General features: G+C 39.1%; 1 protein-coding gene across 3 annotated transcripts in view; it reads left to right on the top strand.

The window, feature by feature from the left end:
- The window catches only part of shank3a (SH3 and multiple ankyrin repeat domains 3a), a 475,306-nt gene that overhangs the window by 140,760 nt on the left and 318,869 nt on the right, over positions 1-15,677 (top strand). For all 3 annotated transcript variants that reach the window (XM_049483671.1, XM_049483669.1, XM_049483670.1), the window contains exon 2: positions 3,063-3,601. In XM_049483671.1, the coding sequence (XP_049339628.1) occupies positions 3,137-3,601 (465 nt within the window). In that variant the 5' untranslated portion in view covers positions 3,063-3,136. The remainder of the gene's footprint in view (positions 1-3,062; positions 3,602-15,677) is intronic.

Genomic DNA, 15,677 nt, shown 5'->3' with positions numbered 1-15,677 from the left:
TGGTAGTGGAAGGTAGTTTGTTCCACCATTGGGGAACTCTGTATGAGAACAGTCTGGATTGCTTTGTGTGAATGTTTGGCAAAGCGAGGCCACATTTAAGAGAGAAAACATATAAAAAAAAAAATAGGTTTCATTGTGCATCCAATCAGAGTAAAGTGGGTGGGCATGGGGAGGAGCTTACACTATGCACAAATGGTGAATGTATGTGGTGGCGCTTATCATGTTAGACAGTTGCATCTGATATATGCTAACATAACAACCACCTCCCTAATATGGAGTAGGCCATCCACATTACAGCAAATCAACTCAGATCTTTTAAAGCTTAGATTCCTCAAGACTTTAAGAGGTACCCTAGCTTTAACATCTCTGCAATGGATACACCCTAGTAAGGACACACACACACACACACACATGCAGAGACATGGTGAGCACATCACTGTGGCACCCAGAGAACACTAAGTGTTAAGGGTCTTGACCTTAACAGTGTCTGCTTGCCCTGTCATCAATAACCCAGTGCTCTTAACCACTGAGCCTCTACTGCCACCTTTAAGTCACTTTAAGGCCTTGTGACCTTTACTCACCCTTCGTAGATACTGACCACAAAACCTGCCTGATGGTTTGGAGATGTTCTGACCCAAAGGTTCAGCCATGATACTTTGGATGTAGTTAAAGTCTCTCAGATCCTTATACTTATACTTGCTTTTTTGTCCTGCTGACTGTTCACTTGACTGTTCAATAGAAAAAAAAAACATTCAAATAATGCTTAGTTTGAATTGCATTATAAATTCTGCCTACAGCTCTTTGAGTAAAATGAACACTGTCGTATTATTTTATAAACCACGTACAACATTTCTCCCAAATTTCAAATATAAATATTGTCATTTAGAGCATTTATGTGCAGAAAATGAGAAATGACTGAAATAACATAAAAGATGCAGAGCTTTCAGACCTCAAATAATGCAAAGAAAACAAGTTCATATTCATAAAGTTTTAAGAGTTCAGAAATCAATATTTGGTGGAATAACCCAAAATGGTTTTTAATCACAGTTTTAATGCATCTTGGCATGTTCTCCTCCACCAGTCTTACACGCTGCTTTTGGATAACTTTATGCCTTTACTCCTTGTGCAAAAAATCAAGCAGTTCAGCTTGGTTTGATGGCTTGTGATCATCCATCTTCCTCTTGATTGTATTTCAGAGGTTTTCAATTAGGTAAAATCTATTTAAGTGGTCTGTTATTTTTTCCATTCTAGATCTGTATAAGAGGTAGAGAGAGAGGCTGTTTTATGAATTTGCTGCATTTGTTGCATTTTCCCTCCGAGGGAACTGGCTGGGTCATGATTCTTTTCTAGTGATGCAGCACAGCATAGCATATGTCCAAACACTGATTCTCTCTCTCTCTCTCTCTGTCTCTCTGCCTGACACACACACACACACACACACACACACGTCTGCGGTTCACCCTGGACCGCATCAGAAAATGAACTGTGAAGATGACATTAGTGTAAAATCAATAACAATAGTTTTGAATTCTCTTCGGTTTGAGTGTTTCTATTTTTTGGTTTGTTTTTCTCCATGAAGGTGCTCTTCTTTCCTCAATTCTGAGTCACCATTCTGTGTTCATTCAATGTGAAATACAGTCTTCAGATATTCTATAAAACAAGAAGCATATAGTCATTTAATAATAAAATAGAACACGTCATCAAAATTGTCAACGATTAACACCAGGGCAGGACTAATGTTGGCCAGAGAATGCTTAGACAGTAACCAGTCATTTTGGACCAATGTGCTTTGGACAGATCAATGATGAGTCTGACCTTGATGTTTTTTTTAAACCTCCCATAAACATGTATGGTCTATTTCTGATTTTAGACAGTTTACGTGGAATTAAATGTCAGGGTGATGTTTTTCCGAGAAAATTTGTTCCCATTAATTATGTTTTCCACCTGATTTTTACATTTCTTTTAAGTTTAAATGTAGTAGATAATATGGAGAATGCCTATTAAAAACACACTGTGGAAATATGTATTATGGTCAGACACATCAGCATTCCAAACTTTTTTGGTAGGAATAAATGTTGTGTGCTCTTTACTAGTAGACTGAAAAAAAACCCTGGCTATTTTTAGCAACACCAAGTCCGAAAGCGAGAGTCTGTCAAGGTATGAGGTTGTGTCTGTGCTAATCTGTGTTGCTGCATTAATGCAGTTTCTGCTGTCAAAACAACTTCTTTTTCTTGTTGTACTTGCATTTTTCAACAAGCTAATGCAAAACCACATGCTGCACACATTACAAAGACATGGCTGTGGAGGAAGTGGGTCTTTGTACAGTCCTGACTTGTCCCCAGTAAGACATTTTGGAACAGAAAATGCGACAACAAGGATCCAGCACCCTTGCGATCTTACAATATGACCTGAAGCACTTGATCGTTTGACATCTTTTGTGCTAAAAATGTATTTTAAATGTTTTGCGAATTAATAGAATGCAATGTGTTATCATCCCAACTTTTTTTGCAATGTGTTGAAAGCCTGTTAAAAATTGGACGTCTTCAGTGATAAGTTTTGGAACAAAAAATGTGACAACAAGGATCCGATATTGTTGTAATCTTACAATAAGACCTGAAACACTTGAATGTTTGGCATCTTTAGTGCCAAAACGTCTTTTAAATGTTTTGCGAATTAATAAAATGCAATGTGTTATCATCCCAACTTTTTTTTGCAATGTGTTGAAAGCCTGTTAAAAAAAAAAAAAAAAAAACATTATTTTCCTTTTTCATTGGACATCCTATTTTTTTTTCACATGATAAAAAAAGATCTTTTCTACAGCACGACTGAAGCTGAGTTAATCTTATTATCTGTTGCTGTTGTTTCTCCTTGTTCACAGCAGCCTGCAGTTTTCTTTTCTGCAGGTGTTGAAAGCTGTATCTTGACAGATGTTTAACCTCATTCTTCTCTTTCTCTCTCCCCATCACTCCCTGTTTCTCTCAACCCCCCCACCCTCCTCTCCTCTCCTCCCTCTATCCCCCTCTCTCTCGCCTGTATGTGTGCGTGTGCGTGTGTGAGAGCAGTGCTGTGAGTATGAGTGTGTGGAAGTGTGTGTGTGCGAGAGGGCTATGCAGTTGGAGCTCCACACACACAGAGCATGCCTGTGAGTGCGGGCTCGGGCAAACATGAGCCTCCCCAGCCCCGAGAGCAGCGTCCAGAGCAGCGTCCAAAGCAGCGTCCAGAGCAGCAGCAGCATCAGCAGCAGAAGCGTGAGCGGCAGCCCGAGCCCCAGTCCCAGCAGCAGCAGCAACAGCAGCAGCAACAGCAGCAGCAGCCTGAGTCTACCGCCCTCCTCCTCCCCCTCTCCCTCCCTCTCTCTCTCCCTCATCTCTCGCTCCCTCGCCTCATCCACTCTCGCCCCGCGCCGCCTCAGCCTCAGCCTGAGCCCGAGCCCGAGCCTGAGCCGCACCGCCTCTTCAGCACCACCAGCCAGGGGGACAGCTCCCGTCGCTCCCAGGGTGACGGCTGCAGAGCGCCGCCACCGCCGGCCCCCGGCCCCATGGAGGAACCCCAGGGCAACACGCTGGTGGTCCGCATAGGCATCCCCGACCTGCAACAGACGGTGAGTTTTGTGTCATCTCTCCAAACTCACTCTTTCTCTCACTCTCTCTCTCGCTCTCTCTCTCTCTCTCTCTCTCTCTCTTTCCTGTACTCGCTCTTTAGCTCGCTCTCTCTCTTTCCTTTTTTTTTTCTTGTTCTCCCTGTCCCGTTCTGTCAGATCCGCTGCTGGGCTGCCGGCACGAACACATGCTTAATGATTATGTCTCTCTTTCCTCTCTTTCTCTCTCTCTTTCCTCACTCTCTCTCTCTTTCTCTCTTTATGCTTTCAGCCTGTCAATCTCTCTCTCTCTCTCTCTTTCGCTCTTTTGCTCTTGACTGATTAAATACACCAACCGTTTTTGATTAGCACGACTGCACCTACCAAAAAAAAGAGATAAAGAGACAGAGCAAAAAATAAAAATAGAGAGAGCGAGGGGGGGGGGGGTGTTGAAAGAGTACTGTCCGACAGGACTGATGTAGGACCAGTTCTGCAGGAGTTTTTTTTTTTCACCTTTCTTTCTTCTGGAGCTGTCAAACTTGACAGGTGTTGCTCTGTAGTGTACGGCGTCCCCAGGGTCTGTTCAAGAGACTCACACATATGGTGGTGATGGGTAAGCTGCACAGGAAACAGAAAGAGAGAGAGAGAGAGGGCAAGAGAGAGGGTGAAAGGGGAAGGGAGGGTTGTCTTCTCGCTTGTTGAAGCGCAGTTACTCACCTGTTCCTCTGCTGCAGACAGGTCCTCTTGTCTAAGTAAGATCTTAATGAATTGTGCTGCTAAGTGCTGCTGCAGCCTTGTATCGTAGGTTTGCTCTTCTCTGCTCTGCTGTGCCGCTGTTTGATCCATTGGCTGTGCTGCACAGGCACACATGTGGAGCCTTTGCTGCAGGCTTAATTGGCAACCCTCTCTCTTGCTGTGTGTATATGTGTGTAAGCGCATGCGCATGTTTGGTTTATGTGATACGAGGCGCAATCAGGCATGGATGGCAGCGTCGCTTTGGTCCGAGGCTCGTATCCAGTACAGTCAGTAGTTATCACAGTTACAGTTGCTGTAGTTATAATCGCATTATCAAAACCAGAGTGGTTGCCATTCATTCACACTCATAATTGACGCAACTTTGATGGTTTTACTTGGTTGGTTCTACTGTATATGTGTGGTTCAGGCCTGGCTGGATGCAATGCAGTGCTTTTTAATAAAGATAATGGTAGTTGCATGCTGGTCCAGGCTTGTTTGGTCCATGTTGGTTGCCGTGCTGCAGGACGTGTGCTGTAATCTTCTGGGATTGATCCCCTGCCGTATTCGCTTCATTCTCTGCATTAGAGACTGCCATGGAAAGCTGTGTTTGAGAGTGTGAGAGAAATAGAATCAGAGAGAGGAGGGGGGGATTAAGCAAAAGACATGGGGCAACAGACATGGAGAGCTTCTAATCAGGGCATAGCATGGTTGAGGCCTCCATCATCTCAGCTTTGGCTTTCTGTTAATACTGCATGTGTGTTTGCACAAGTTTAGAGATGATCAGTATGGAGATAACCTTTCATAAGCCAAAATGAACCCAAAAATGTTCTGTGAAATCTTCTATAAGCAGCACTGCTCATTCCTGGTGCTCCTGAAGTTCAGACCCACCACCACACTGGCTCTAATATACCAAGACACATGATGGTCTTCATCACCTGAGTCAGATGTGTTAGATTAGCAGGATTGAGCAGCTCTGTTCTAGAGAGATGTGTCTCCTACTCTAGCCTGGTTGAAACATTCATCATCTCAGTTTATTTTCCCTTTTTTCAACTTATTTTACACAAGTTACAGAACTACAGGTATGATGATCCATCCTATTAGATTCATACATTACTTTAAGTTACTGTGTGTTTAAACAAGTGTGGATATGTTGGGTAATAAGCTAACCATTGGTAGGACCCCAAAGTTTCTGTTGGATCTTCTACAGAACTACAGGTTTGATGATTCATCCTGGTCGATTCATACATTACTTTAAGTTACTGTGTGTTTAAACAAGTGTGGATATGTTGGGTAATAAGGTAACCATTGTTAGGAACCCAACGTTTCTGTAGGACCTTCTACAGAACTACAGGTCTGATGATTTAGCCTAGTCAATTCATACATTACTTCAGGTTACTATGTGTTTAAACAAGTGTGAAGATGTTCAGTAATAAGCTAACCATTGGTAGGAACCCAAAGTTTTTTACAGAACTACAGGTCAAGTCCAAAGTGATTTGTTGATGAAGTTTTAGGGCTGGATAAGTCACTTTTTTGGGTAATGTTTCCACTCTGAGCTTTACAGTTCAGTCCCTCACAAGGAGATCGCTAGTTCAGATCCTGGTCATGCAGCTTGCCATCAGCTGCCAGAGCCCAAAGAGAGCGCAATTGGTCTTGCTCTCTCTGCTTGGATAGATGGTGCTCTTTCTCATTAATCATTGATCATTTCTAGGGTGATGTCGATCAGCACAAGACATCTGTGAGCTGATGTATTAGAACCGAGTCGCTGCGCTTTCCTCCGAGCGTGCTGTGATTCTACTCGAAGTTGTGGTATCACTAGTGACGGGGGATATGCAGCTGAAATGGTGAAATGGGCCTAGCTAAATTGGGAAAAAAAGAAAATCTGGGTTTGTTTGCAATGTGTAGAGATACAGTTGGGGTATACTTAACCACTTAAAGAAATTCAAATGTTCTGTTGGATCTTTTGCAGAGAAGCTTAGCTTAGTTTGTGTTTGCACAAATATAGAGATGCTCTGTTGGAAGATAACTATAATGAGCATCCAAAATCAAGTTCTGTAGCACCTAAGATCAGCTTCTTCTTTCTGTTAATGGAATGTGTGTTTGCACAAGTGTGGAGAAGTTTTGAAGGAAGCTAACCATTGTAAGGAATCCACAAATAATTTCTGTAAGATCTCCTATAGAGATCACCTAGTCTAGCCTTATTAAACCTTCATGATCTCTCCATGCTTCTTCTTTCTCTTAATGGAATGTGTGTTTGCACAAGTATGGAGGTGTTCGGTAGGGATCTAACACTTATTAAAGAATGCCAACTTATTAAGTTCTCTCAAAGCACAAGAAAATGCAAAGGTGTGATGTCCATACAGTAGTAGGTGTGGGAGTGCCTGTGTGTGTATGTGTGTGTGTGTGTGTGTGTGTGTGTGAGAAGGACTCTCATTAAAGCAGGAAGCCTCGGTGAGGGTCTTTTGGGGAGGCCTGGACTTCCATGCTAATAGAGCTGGGCGAATAAGAGCAGAGCGAAAGGCTGCAAATGTCACAGTTTCACAAGCAACTTTCTGCTCCACGCTGCTTTCAAATGTTAATGTGCCCGGGCTAAATCTGAACACATTCCTGCAGTCTCCTCCCATGCATCGCCCCACATAGTCGTCATATATCCACTCCAATAGCGACATGGGGTGTGTCATTTCCAGTGGTATTGCGGTCATACAAATGCAAAAAAAATTATATTTATTTATTTATTCATTCTTTTGTTGGAAGTCCTGTTTCTCGCTGTTCTGGAAAAAAAAAAACGAAAAAAGAAATCGTAGAGCTCTTTATCCTTGAGGCCAAAGCGGGAACATCTTGTTCTTCTGTAATTTTTCCACAAAATTTGAGCAAAGATACAGGTATTATCTTACTGTACACTGCATTGACTGTAGCTTTTGTTAAACAGTGTGGAAGAAAAGAGTAATACAGATTTAGAGTAGGCTCTAACATTGAGCTCTGGGGGACTCCTGTACTCAGTACTTACACACAAAGCACTGATCAGCACCTTCACCAACAAGAGGAGTTTCCAGGCATGGAGGAACTGTAGAGACCACTTCAGTTTCTGAATCAGTTTCTCTGTTTTTACTATTAATAGGTATATATTTGAGTAAAATGAATATTGTTGTTCTATTTGTTCTCCCAAATTCCAAATATAAATTGTCATTTAGAGCATTTATTTGCAGAAAATGAGAAATGGCTGAAATAACAAAAAAAGATGCAGAGCTTTCAGACCTCAAATAATGCAAAGAAAACAAGTTCATATTCATATTCAAGTTTTAAGAGTTCAGAAATCAATCAAATCAATACCCTGATTTTTAATCACAGTTTTCATGCATCTTGGCATGTTGTCCTCCACCAGTCTTACGCACTGCTTTTGGATAACTTTATGCCACTCCTGGTGCAAAGATTCAAGCAGTTCAGCTTGGTTTGATGGCTTGTGATCATCCATCTTTCTCTTAATTATGTTTTAGGGTTATAGGTTCTAATATTGAGTGCTGAGGGACTCCATTACTCAGTATCTACACATTGAGCACAGATCAGCAACTTCGTTAACAGGATAACTTTTGCAAACACAGTGTGGAATAGAATGTTGGAGGGATGGAATTTGGTTTAAAAGCACTTTTTAGATGGTTTAGACTTTTGGACCAATTACAGGAATTTGAAACAAAGTATTTTACAATTTTCTCTTGCATGTACACATGTCATGCCACAGTATGGCCACAAATGCTTTAACTTGTGTCTACTGTATCTACTGTAACTGTAGATTAACCCTTACTGATAAACATACATTAAAGGAATCCAAGGATAATTGTTCTATGAATCTTAAGCAATGTTTTTTTGTTTTTTTTTGTTTTGTTAAGGTAAAGCTTCTTACTATTCCCAAAATTAGCTAGAGCTGTTGTTAAGCAGTGTGAATTTAAAGATTAAAACAGAATTGTAAGTCCTGACATTGAGCTCTGTGGGACTTCAGTACTCAAGAGTTCTACACAGAGCACAGATCATCGCCTTCTCTAACAGGTTAAGTTTGCAAACACAGTGTTAATGCTTGTGGTTCCTATATTTACGGTACCCATAGATTAACCCTTACAAGATTAATGGTTCCATGATTTAAAGGTAATGCTATTGTTCACAATATTAGTGTGGAATAAAAGTAAGTAAAATAATACAGGGTTGTAGGTCTTAACATTGAGCTCTGAGGGACTCATATACTTCATACTTACAAAGCACTGAGCATCACCTTTTTTAACAGAATTTAAAAAACACATTGTGGAATAAGGGGAGTGTAGAGTGAGGGATGGATTTTAGGATTTTTACTTTTGTATTTATGAGATGAGATGTGAGTGTTTTTCTACAGACAGTGTAACTGATAGGAGATATTAATGGATCTACACATCTGAGAGTGACTTTATCTCTCTCTCTCTCTCTGATTAGATTCTCATTACTGAGTGTTAAAGGGGGGCTTTGCGGAAGTGTGATAAACATGATGATGATGATGATGATAGTGTGTGTGTGTGTGTGAGACTAGTTTTAGAGATTTAGTGATTAATTGCACACACAGTATCAGCCATAACATTAGAACCACGAGCAGGTGAAGTGATTAACATTGTTTAACTGGTTCCACTGGCACCTGTCAAGAGGTAGGACTTAATGTACATATTAGGCAGCAAGTGAACAGTCAGCTTGTTTAACCCCTTAACAGGCCAGGATTTTTGTCAATTTTCTGCCTGATTACATTAAACCACTAAATCTTGAGGATTTCTATTCAAGCATTACATAAAAAGCTTTGATGTTTGATAAGGAACATTACTTAAAAGCATAACTGTAATTGTAATAGAAAGTGTTAAAAAATATTTAAGTCAATCTGCTCATGTCAAAATATAATGAATAAAGTCATAAAACTGGCTCTTTCCTGAACTTCATTTTAAAATCAATATTTTCCTGAATATAAATTAAACAGTTCATGTCCTCCAAACCTTTAGTTTCAGTATGTTTGTCTAAACATGCAGAATTTGGGTTGATTCCTGTTGCTGATCTGGAATTATTAAGTGGAGAAGAGAGAAAAGAGGCAGCTTCTCCAAGTGTCCTGTAGGAGATTTCAAAGCGCTTAAATGTTCAAAATGCTAATATGTCATTTTACTGCAGAAAAAAAGGGTTTTGTATCACTACACCTGTAGCCTGTATATGGGACAAGGCATTTTAATAGAAGTAAAAATGGACAATCGTCAGAAACTAATGGTAATGAAGATGTGACAACTAAATGAATAGACTGGGTCAAAACATCTCCAAAACATCAATTGATTCTTCTGGGTTTGTTCCTGGTGTACAGTGATGAATATCTACTTTAAAAAATCAAGGTAAGGCAACCAATGAACCGCCAACAAGGCCATGAGCACCCAAGGCTCTTTAATGTGTGTGCCGCTAGTGAAGGCCGTCTTTAGTGTTAGGTTGCCAAAATCCTTTGCAGTCACTTTTATAGAATATACTAAAAGTTTGCTGTATGCTGGCTATATGTTCTGTACTGATGCTGTGGTAGATCTGCTACTTTCATGATTTCTTAGAAAGTAAAATACATGTTCAGTGGGGTTTTAGGTGGGTGAAGGACATTCCACTTTTTTAGTCGGTAAAATTCTTCACAGTCGCTTTTTTACGCTCTAAGTTTGCTTTTGTAGATTTCAGATGGTTGTCTCACTGCAAGGTGAAGTGCTGTCAGCTGAGTTTGAGGCATTTGGTGGGATCTAAGCCGTTAAGACGCTTCTGTACACTTCAGAATACATCCTCCTGCTGCTGCCGTTGGCAGTCCCACCATCAATAAACACAAGTGAGCCAATTCAACTGGCAGCCACACATGTCCATAGCACCATGTTGCACAAACGAGGTGCTTTGTTTTCTCCACACTTTCTTCCTTCCATTGTTGTGGAATCAACAGCTCATCAGTCAAGGAGATTTTGTGTAGGACCTCTGCAGGCTTTTCCTGTATCTATTGTTCTGTAACTTGGCTTGATTGAGAGCATTCAGCGGTCATCCACCACTAGGGTCTTTTCTCATCTGGACAGTTGGGTGTGCTCATGCTTTTCAGCAGTTTAACAAAGTGTTTATATACGCTTAATACCAATGCAGTAACATGTACAGCTCTGGAAATAAATAAGAGAACACTTGAAAGTAATGAGTTTCCTTGATTTTACCAAATTGAAAATATGATCAAATATATATATTCAAGAGGAAGATGGATGACCACAAGCCACCAAACCAAGCTGAACTGCTTGAATTTTTGCACTAGCAGTGGCATAAAGTTATCCAAAAGCAGTGTGTAAGGCTGGCGGAGGAGAACAGGATGCCAAGATGCACGAAAACTGTGATTGAAAACCATTTTGGGTTATTCCACCAAATACTGATTTCTGAACTCTTAAAATGAATTTATGAATATGAACTTGTTTTCTTTGCATTATTTGAGGTCTGAAAGCTCTGCATCTTTTTTGTTATTTCAGCCATTTCTCATTTTCTGCAAATAAATGCTTAAATGAAAATATTTTTATTTGGAATTTGTGAGAAAAGTTGTCTGTAGTTTATAGAATAAACAACAATGTTGATTTTACTCAAATATATACCAATAAATAGTAAAATTTCTTGGCAAAAATTTGTGTAATTTAGGTACCTAAACACCTTTGCTGCTTTCTATTGTAAGGTCATAAGATTTTTAAAATGCAGGGAAACATGGGCAAACTGTAAAATACAGTCATAAAAATGTATTTCTACAAGCAAAACTCTGGAGACAAAAATGCTGGATGAAATATTTAAATCTTGATAAGGTATAGTTATAGACTTTTGCTGAGGTCTCATCCTCAGCCAGGGTCTCATGACATCTATAGGACCTTCAAAGATCCTAACAATACTGAAAGGTAGGGAAAATCGTGCACTATGCATTATAGTGTGCATTTTTCATTATACTCCTCTTTAACACTTTTAGCTTTTATCTATTTTACATAAAACATACTCAACTTATGTTGTAGTCGTTTCACGACCATTTTGTGCTATTAAAATTATAATATGATGATATGATACATTTATACTGCATCTCCACATTACATTTAAAGAGCAGTGAATGTTTAACTGGAATAGGAATCTAAAAATGTAAAATAAAATATGAATCAAACAAAACAACTGTTTTGAAACAAAGTCAACACACTAGCTCATTCCTGTTAATGAACACTTCTTGATAAATAAACACAATATTGAGGTCACCAAAAATTGTAGAGGTTATGTTTATATAATGTACAGTATCTTATTGTCAATATCTTATTGTGACAGGCCTAGTTTAGGCAATATGGTGAAAAAATCAGATACAGAATACAGTGGGTTTTACTGTATCACCATAGATGGATAGATAGATAGATAGATGGATGGATGGATGGATGGATGGATGGATGGATGGATGGATGGATGGATGGATGGATGGATGGATGGATGGATGGATGGATGGATGGATGGATAGATAGAAAGGAAAATTTAGGAATTTAGGTTGCATTTCATATTCACTGTGCTGTAGCACGGAGCCAAAACAAGCCGAAGTGCGTCACTGTCCAATTGCTTACAGACTGCAGTGTATTCATGGTGCATGCTGCCAGACTGCTTGTCCTACTGGGTAATGTTCACAACCCCCAGATGGGAACATCTGATATTAGTCCAGTTATGGTGAACACAACTAAATATACAGCCATTTCTAAGACTCTTCTGACACAATTGCATCACAAACAACAAATTTGATTTAAAAAAAAAAAACTGTTTTTGAATGCCACCTATGGCAATCTGGAGTTTCTGCCACAATCTTTGGAATAAAATTAACCGTTCAGATTTTAATGGGCTAAAAAAGTGACAATATGTGGGACTTAACAACCTGTTGAAGTCCTTACTTTACTTTCTGCACATGGTGTGTTAGTTTTACACATTCTACAAATAATTAAGTTTAGATTAGTTTCTGCAGCCAAGCCAAATGTCCATATCCTCATTTAGTGGAGCAGCAATGGTGTTCTCGTGTCAGTTTGACCCGGTGCATGTTTAATTATCCAAAAGATGTCTGAAACCAAAAACAATCCTAACAAGCAGTGTCAATATTTCATTAGTAACTCCATTACTAACTATTCTATCAGTAATGAGTACAATACTGTTTATAGTGTTTTTTACTTCTAACAAGTAATGAATAAATTAGGATAATTTACTCTTTCTATGTTCAAACTTTTTTTAAATGTTTAACTGTTTTATTTCTTTTGAAAGACCAGCATATAAAACACAATAGTTTTACAAACCATTCAAACATAAAATCGCAGTTTTGTTTTAGTTTTAGTTTTTGCAGGGGGTGGTTGCAAATATGTGAGATGAACCATTTTCATATTATATGTTGATTTTACTAATTAAGGGAAGCATATATCAAGATATCTATCAAGATATATTTTTTCATACTATTTTTCTTAAATCTTCACACTTTAAAACAGGCCAATCTGACCCAGAACATAACAGGATGATTAAAACTCATATAATATGGATCAGATGATCTGACCAGTCACTCCATTGGGTTGTTCTGGGCAGGGCTAAACTGACAGCCTGAGATTATTGTAGGTGAATTGGTGTTAAATCTTTGTGAGTTTTTTTTTTTTGGCCATAGGCAACTGTATAAACTTGTGGTGAAGGAGTCTACTGTGTCTCATTTACTGTGTGAGTGTGTTGCCTCAGTTCATGCCTCTCTATTATGTTCTATTAGTGAAGAGCAGGAGCAGGAAGGCTTGGGTAGCACATGATTAAAAAATGAAAATGAGATGCTAAATTACTTTTTTTCTGTTGGGTGTGATGGAAATGATAAAAAGATCAGGAAGCAGTGTGTCAGGAACTCACTGAACCAGTCTAAGTTTGACAGAAGGTTACAGAGACAGAAGGAGCATCTCCAGATGGAAACGTCCCACCCACCAGGGAGACTGAAGCAAGTTGTATCTCATAACTCCTGCTGGGATGGAATCAAAGCCAAGTGACAGCTGGAGAACACACTTCTGTATGACACGTCAGTTTCTCTTCAGTTTGTTGAGACATCAGGTTTCAGGTTTAAGGTGGAGTGCACTACCTTTAGGGTTGTTTCAGACCTCATTTTAATGTGGCTTCACTAACTTTGCCTTATGATTTGGGGATGTGTAGCAGCTACGTTTAATGTGTCAGAATTGAAATACATCCACATCTAATGCATATGGAAAGTGCAATTGATAAAAAAAGGGGTTATTTAGGGGTTCTTGGGTAAATGCAGCAATTCTATACGGAAATGAAACAACTCAAACAAACATTTGGATGTTTAATTGGAGGGAATCCTTCTGTAGATGATTCTATTTAGTACCTTTTTATTATTAAAGATACAGGGGTTGGTCAAGGAAATTGAAACACCTGTCATTTTAGTGTGGGAGGTTTCATGGCTAAATTGGAGCAGCCTGGTGGCCAATCTTCATTAATTGCACATTGCACCAGCAAGAGCAGAGTGCGAAGGTTCAAATAGCAGATTAAGAGTTAAAAAGAGGACAAATTGTTGGTGCACATCTTGCTGGCGCATCTGTGACCAAGACAGCAAGTCTTTGTGATGTATCAAGAGCCATGGTATCCAGGGTAATGTCAGCACACCACCAAGAACTAGGATTAACTGTGGACGCAAGAGGAAGCTGTCTGAAAGGGATGTTCGGGTGCTAATCCAGATTGTATCCAAAAAACATAAAACCACGGCTGCTCAAATCACGCAGAATTCAATGTGCACCTCAACTCTCCTGTTTCCACCAGAACTGCTCGTCAGGACAATAAATGATTGTGGTCTAAAACCAGGTGTTTCAGTTTCATTGTCCCTGTATTAGGACACCATATTATTCATTGAAAACTTTCTACTAGACTTTGGACCATTACTGTGAGGATTTGATTGCATTCAGCGGTAAAAGCATTATTGAGATCAGGATGTTGGGTTGGATGATTACCACCCCGCCCTACCACACCTCATTCCCAACTTCCCAACTCATCCCATTTCAAGTATTGGATGAAACACCAACATTCCACAAAACACTGTTCCACTGCTATACAGCTCAGTGCTAGGGGGAGGTTTATTTTGTAACCCTCTAGCCCACACCTGGCAATAGGAATGGTTCTAATTGGTTGATGTTTTAGAGTGACATATATTCTACTGCCAATAACTTAATGGATGGCCTAGACAAGCTGTATGTGTGTGTGTGCATTAGCACATCAGTACATGACTTAGACTATAAAGTGTTTATAATTGGCCTTATACTGGCCTTATAAGCAGTAGTGCAGTACTGCTGTGTTGTATAAGGTATAATGCTGAGCTGTAGTTGCAGGTTGGGAGGATATCTGCAGTGTGAGTTGGGTTCGTGACTGGAGACTATAGTGGAGGAGCTGAAGTGGACTTATTTATAAGCAGAGCAGCACAAACCACAAATCTCCAGCTCTACATATTTCTCTGTGGTTTTAGTCCGCTGCTGCATTAACTGATAATAACTAACTGCTTTTTTCCTGTGTTCACTGTTTGGTATGCTGTCTGTGTCTGTCTCGCTGTAGAGTGTTGTGAAAAATAAGTCAGAAGTCAGTAGATGACAGATGATTTACTGCTTTACTTATTATCTGTACTGTTGATGATAAAACCTCATAATTCTCACACTTCTTTTGCTTTCCTGTTTGCTTTCTAGGGCATGTCCATTTAAAAACAAACCAAACCACTTCATTTATCACTTAAGAACATAATGTGAATCTTTCAAGACTCAAGACTACATCTGTATAATGCCATATTCACACAATATATGACAGTACATGTCTTGTAACACTGGACTAATTCCAACTGAAATGGAACTATATTGTCGTCCTTTGTTATACAATAATTACATGGTTATAATAGATAATAACATGGTAATAACATAGTAATAGTAAACTTTCAAGACTTATTCTGTATATTACCATGTTCACACAGTACAAGACTTATCTTGTAACATTGGTCTAATTCCAATTGCACTGCTTGCACACCAAATGACTATATTGTTTTCCTTTATTATACAATAATAACATGGTAATAACATGTTAATAACATTGAAAGAATACAGAAATGACATAATGGTATTAAAATGTCACCAACACCACAGTCATAGCAGTGTGATAAACATCATAGTGATATATTTGTAACACTGTGGTAATACAATACATTAAAAATAGTAAAAAAAATTAATACAGTTGTAATGACACAATAGAAATAACATTGTTATAACACAAATATCACAGTAGTAATAACACAATTCTAATATCATTGTAATAACACAATATTAACAGT

This window comes from Astyanax mexicanus, chromosome 9 (genome assembly GCF_023375975.1).
Source record: "Astyanax mexicanus isolate ESR-SI-001 chromosome 9, AstMex3_surface, whole genome shotgun sequence".
Classification (NCBI taxonomy): domain Eukaryota; kingdom Metazoa; phylum Chordata; class Actinopteri; order Characiformes; family Acestrorhamphidae; genus Astyanax; species Astyanax mexicanus.
This window is presented reverse-complemented; position numbering and strand designations above follow the sequence as displayed.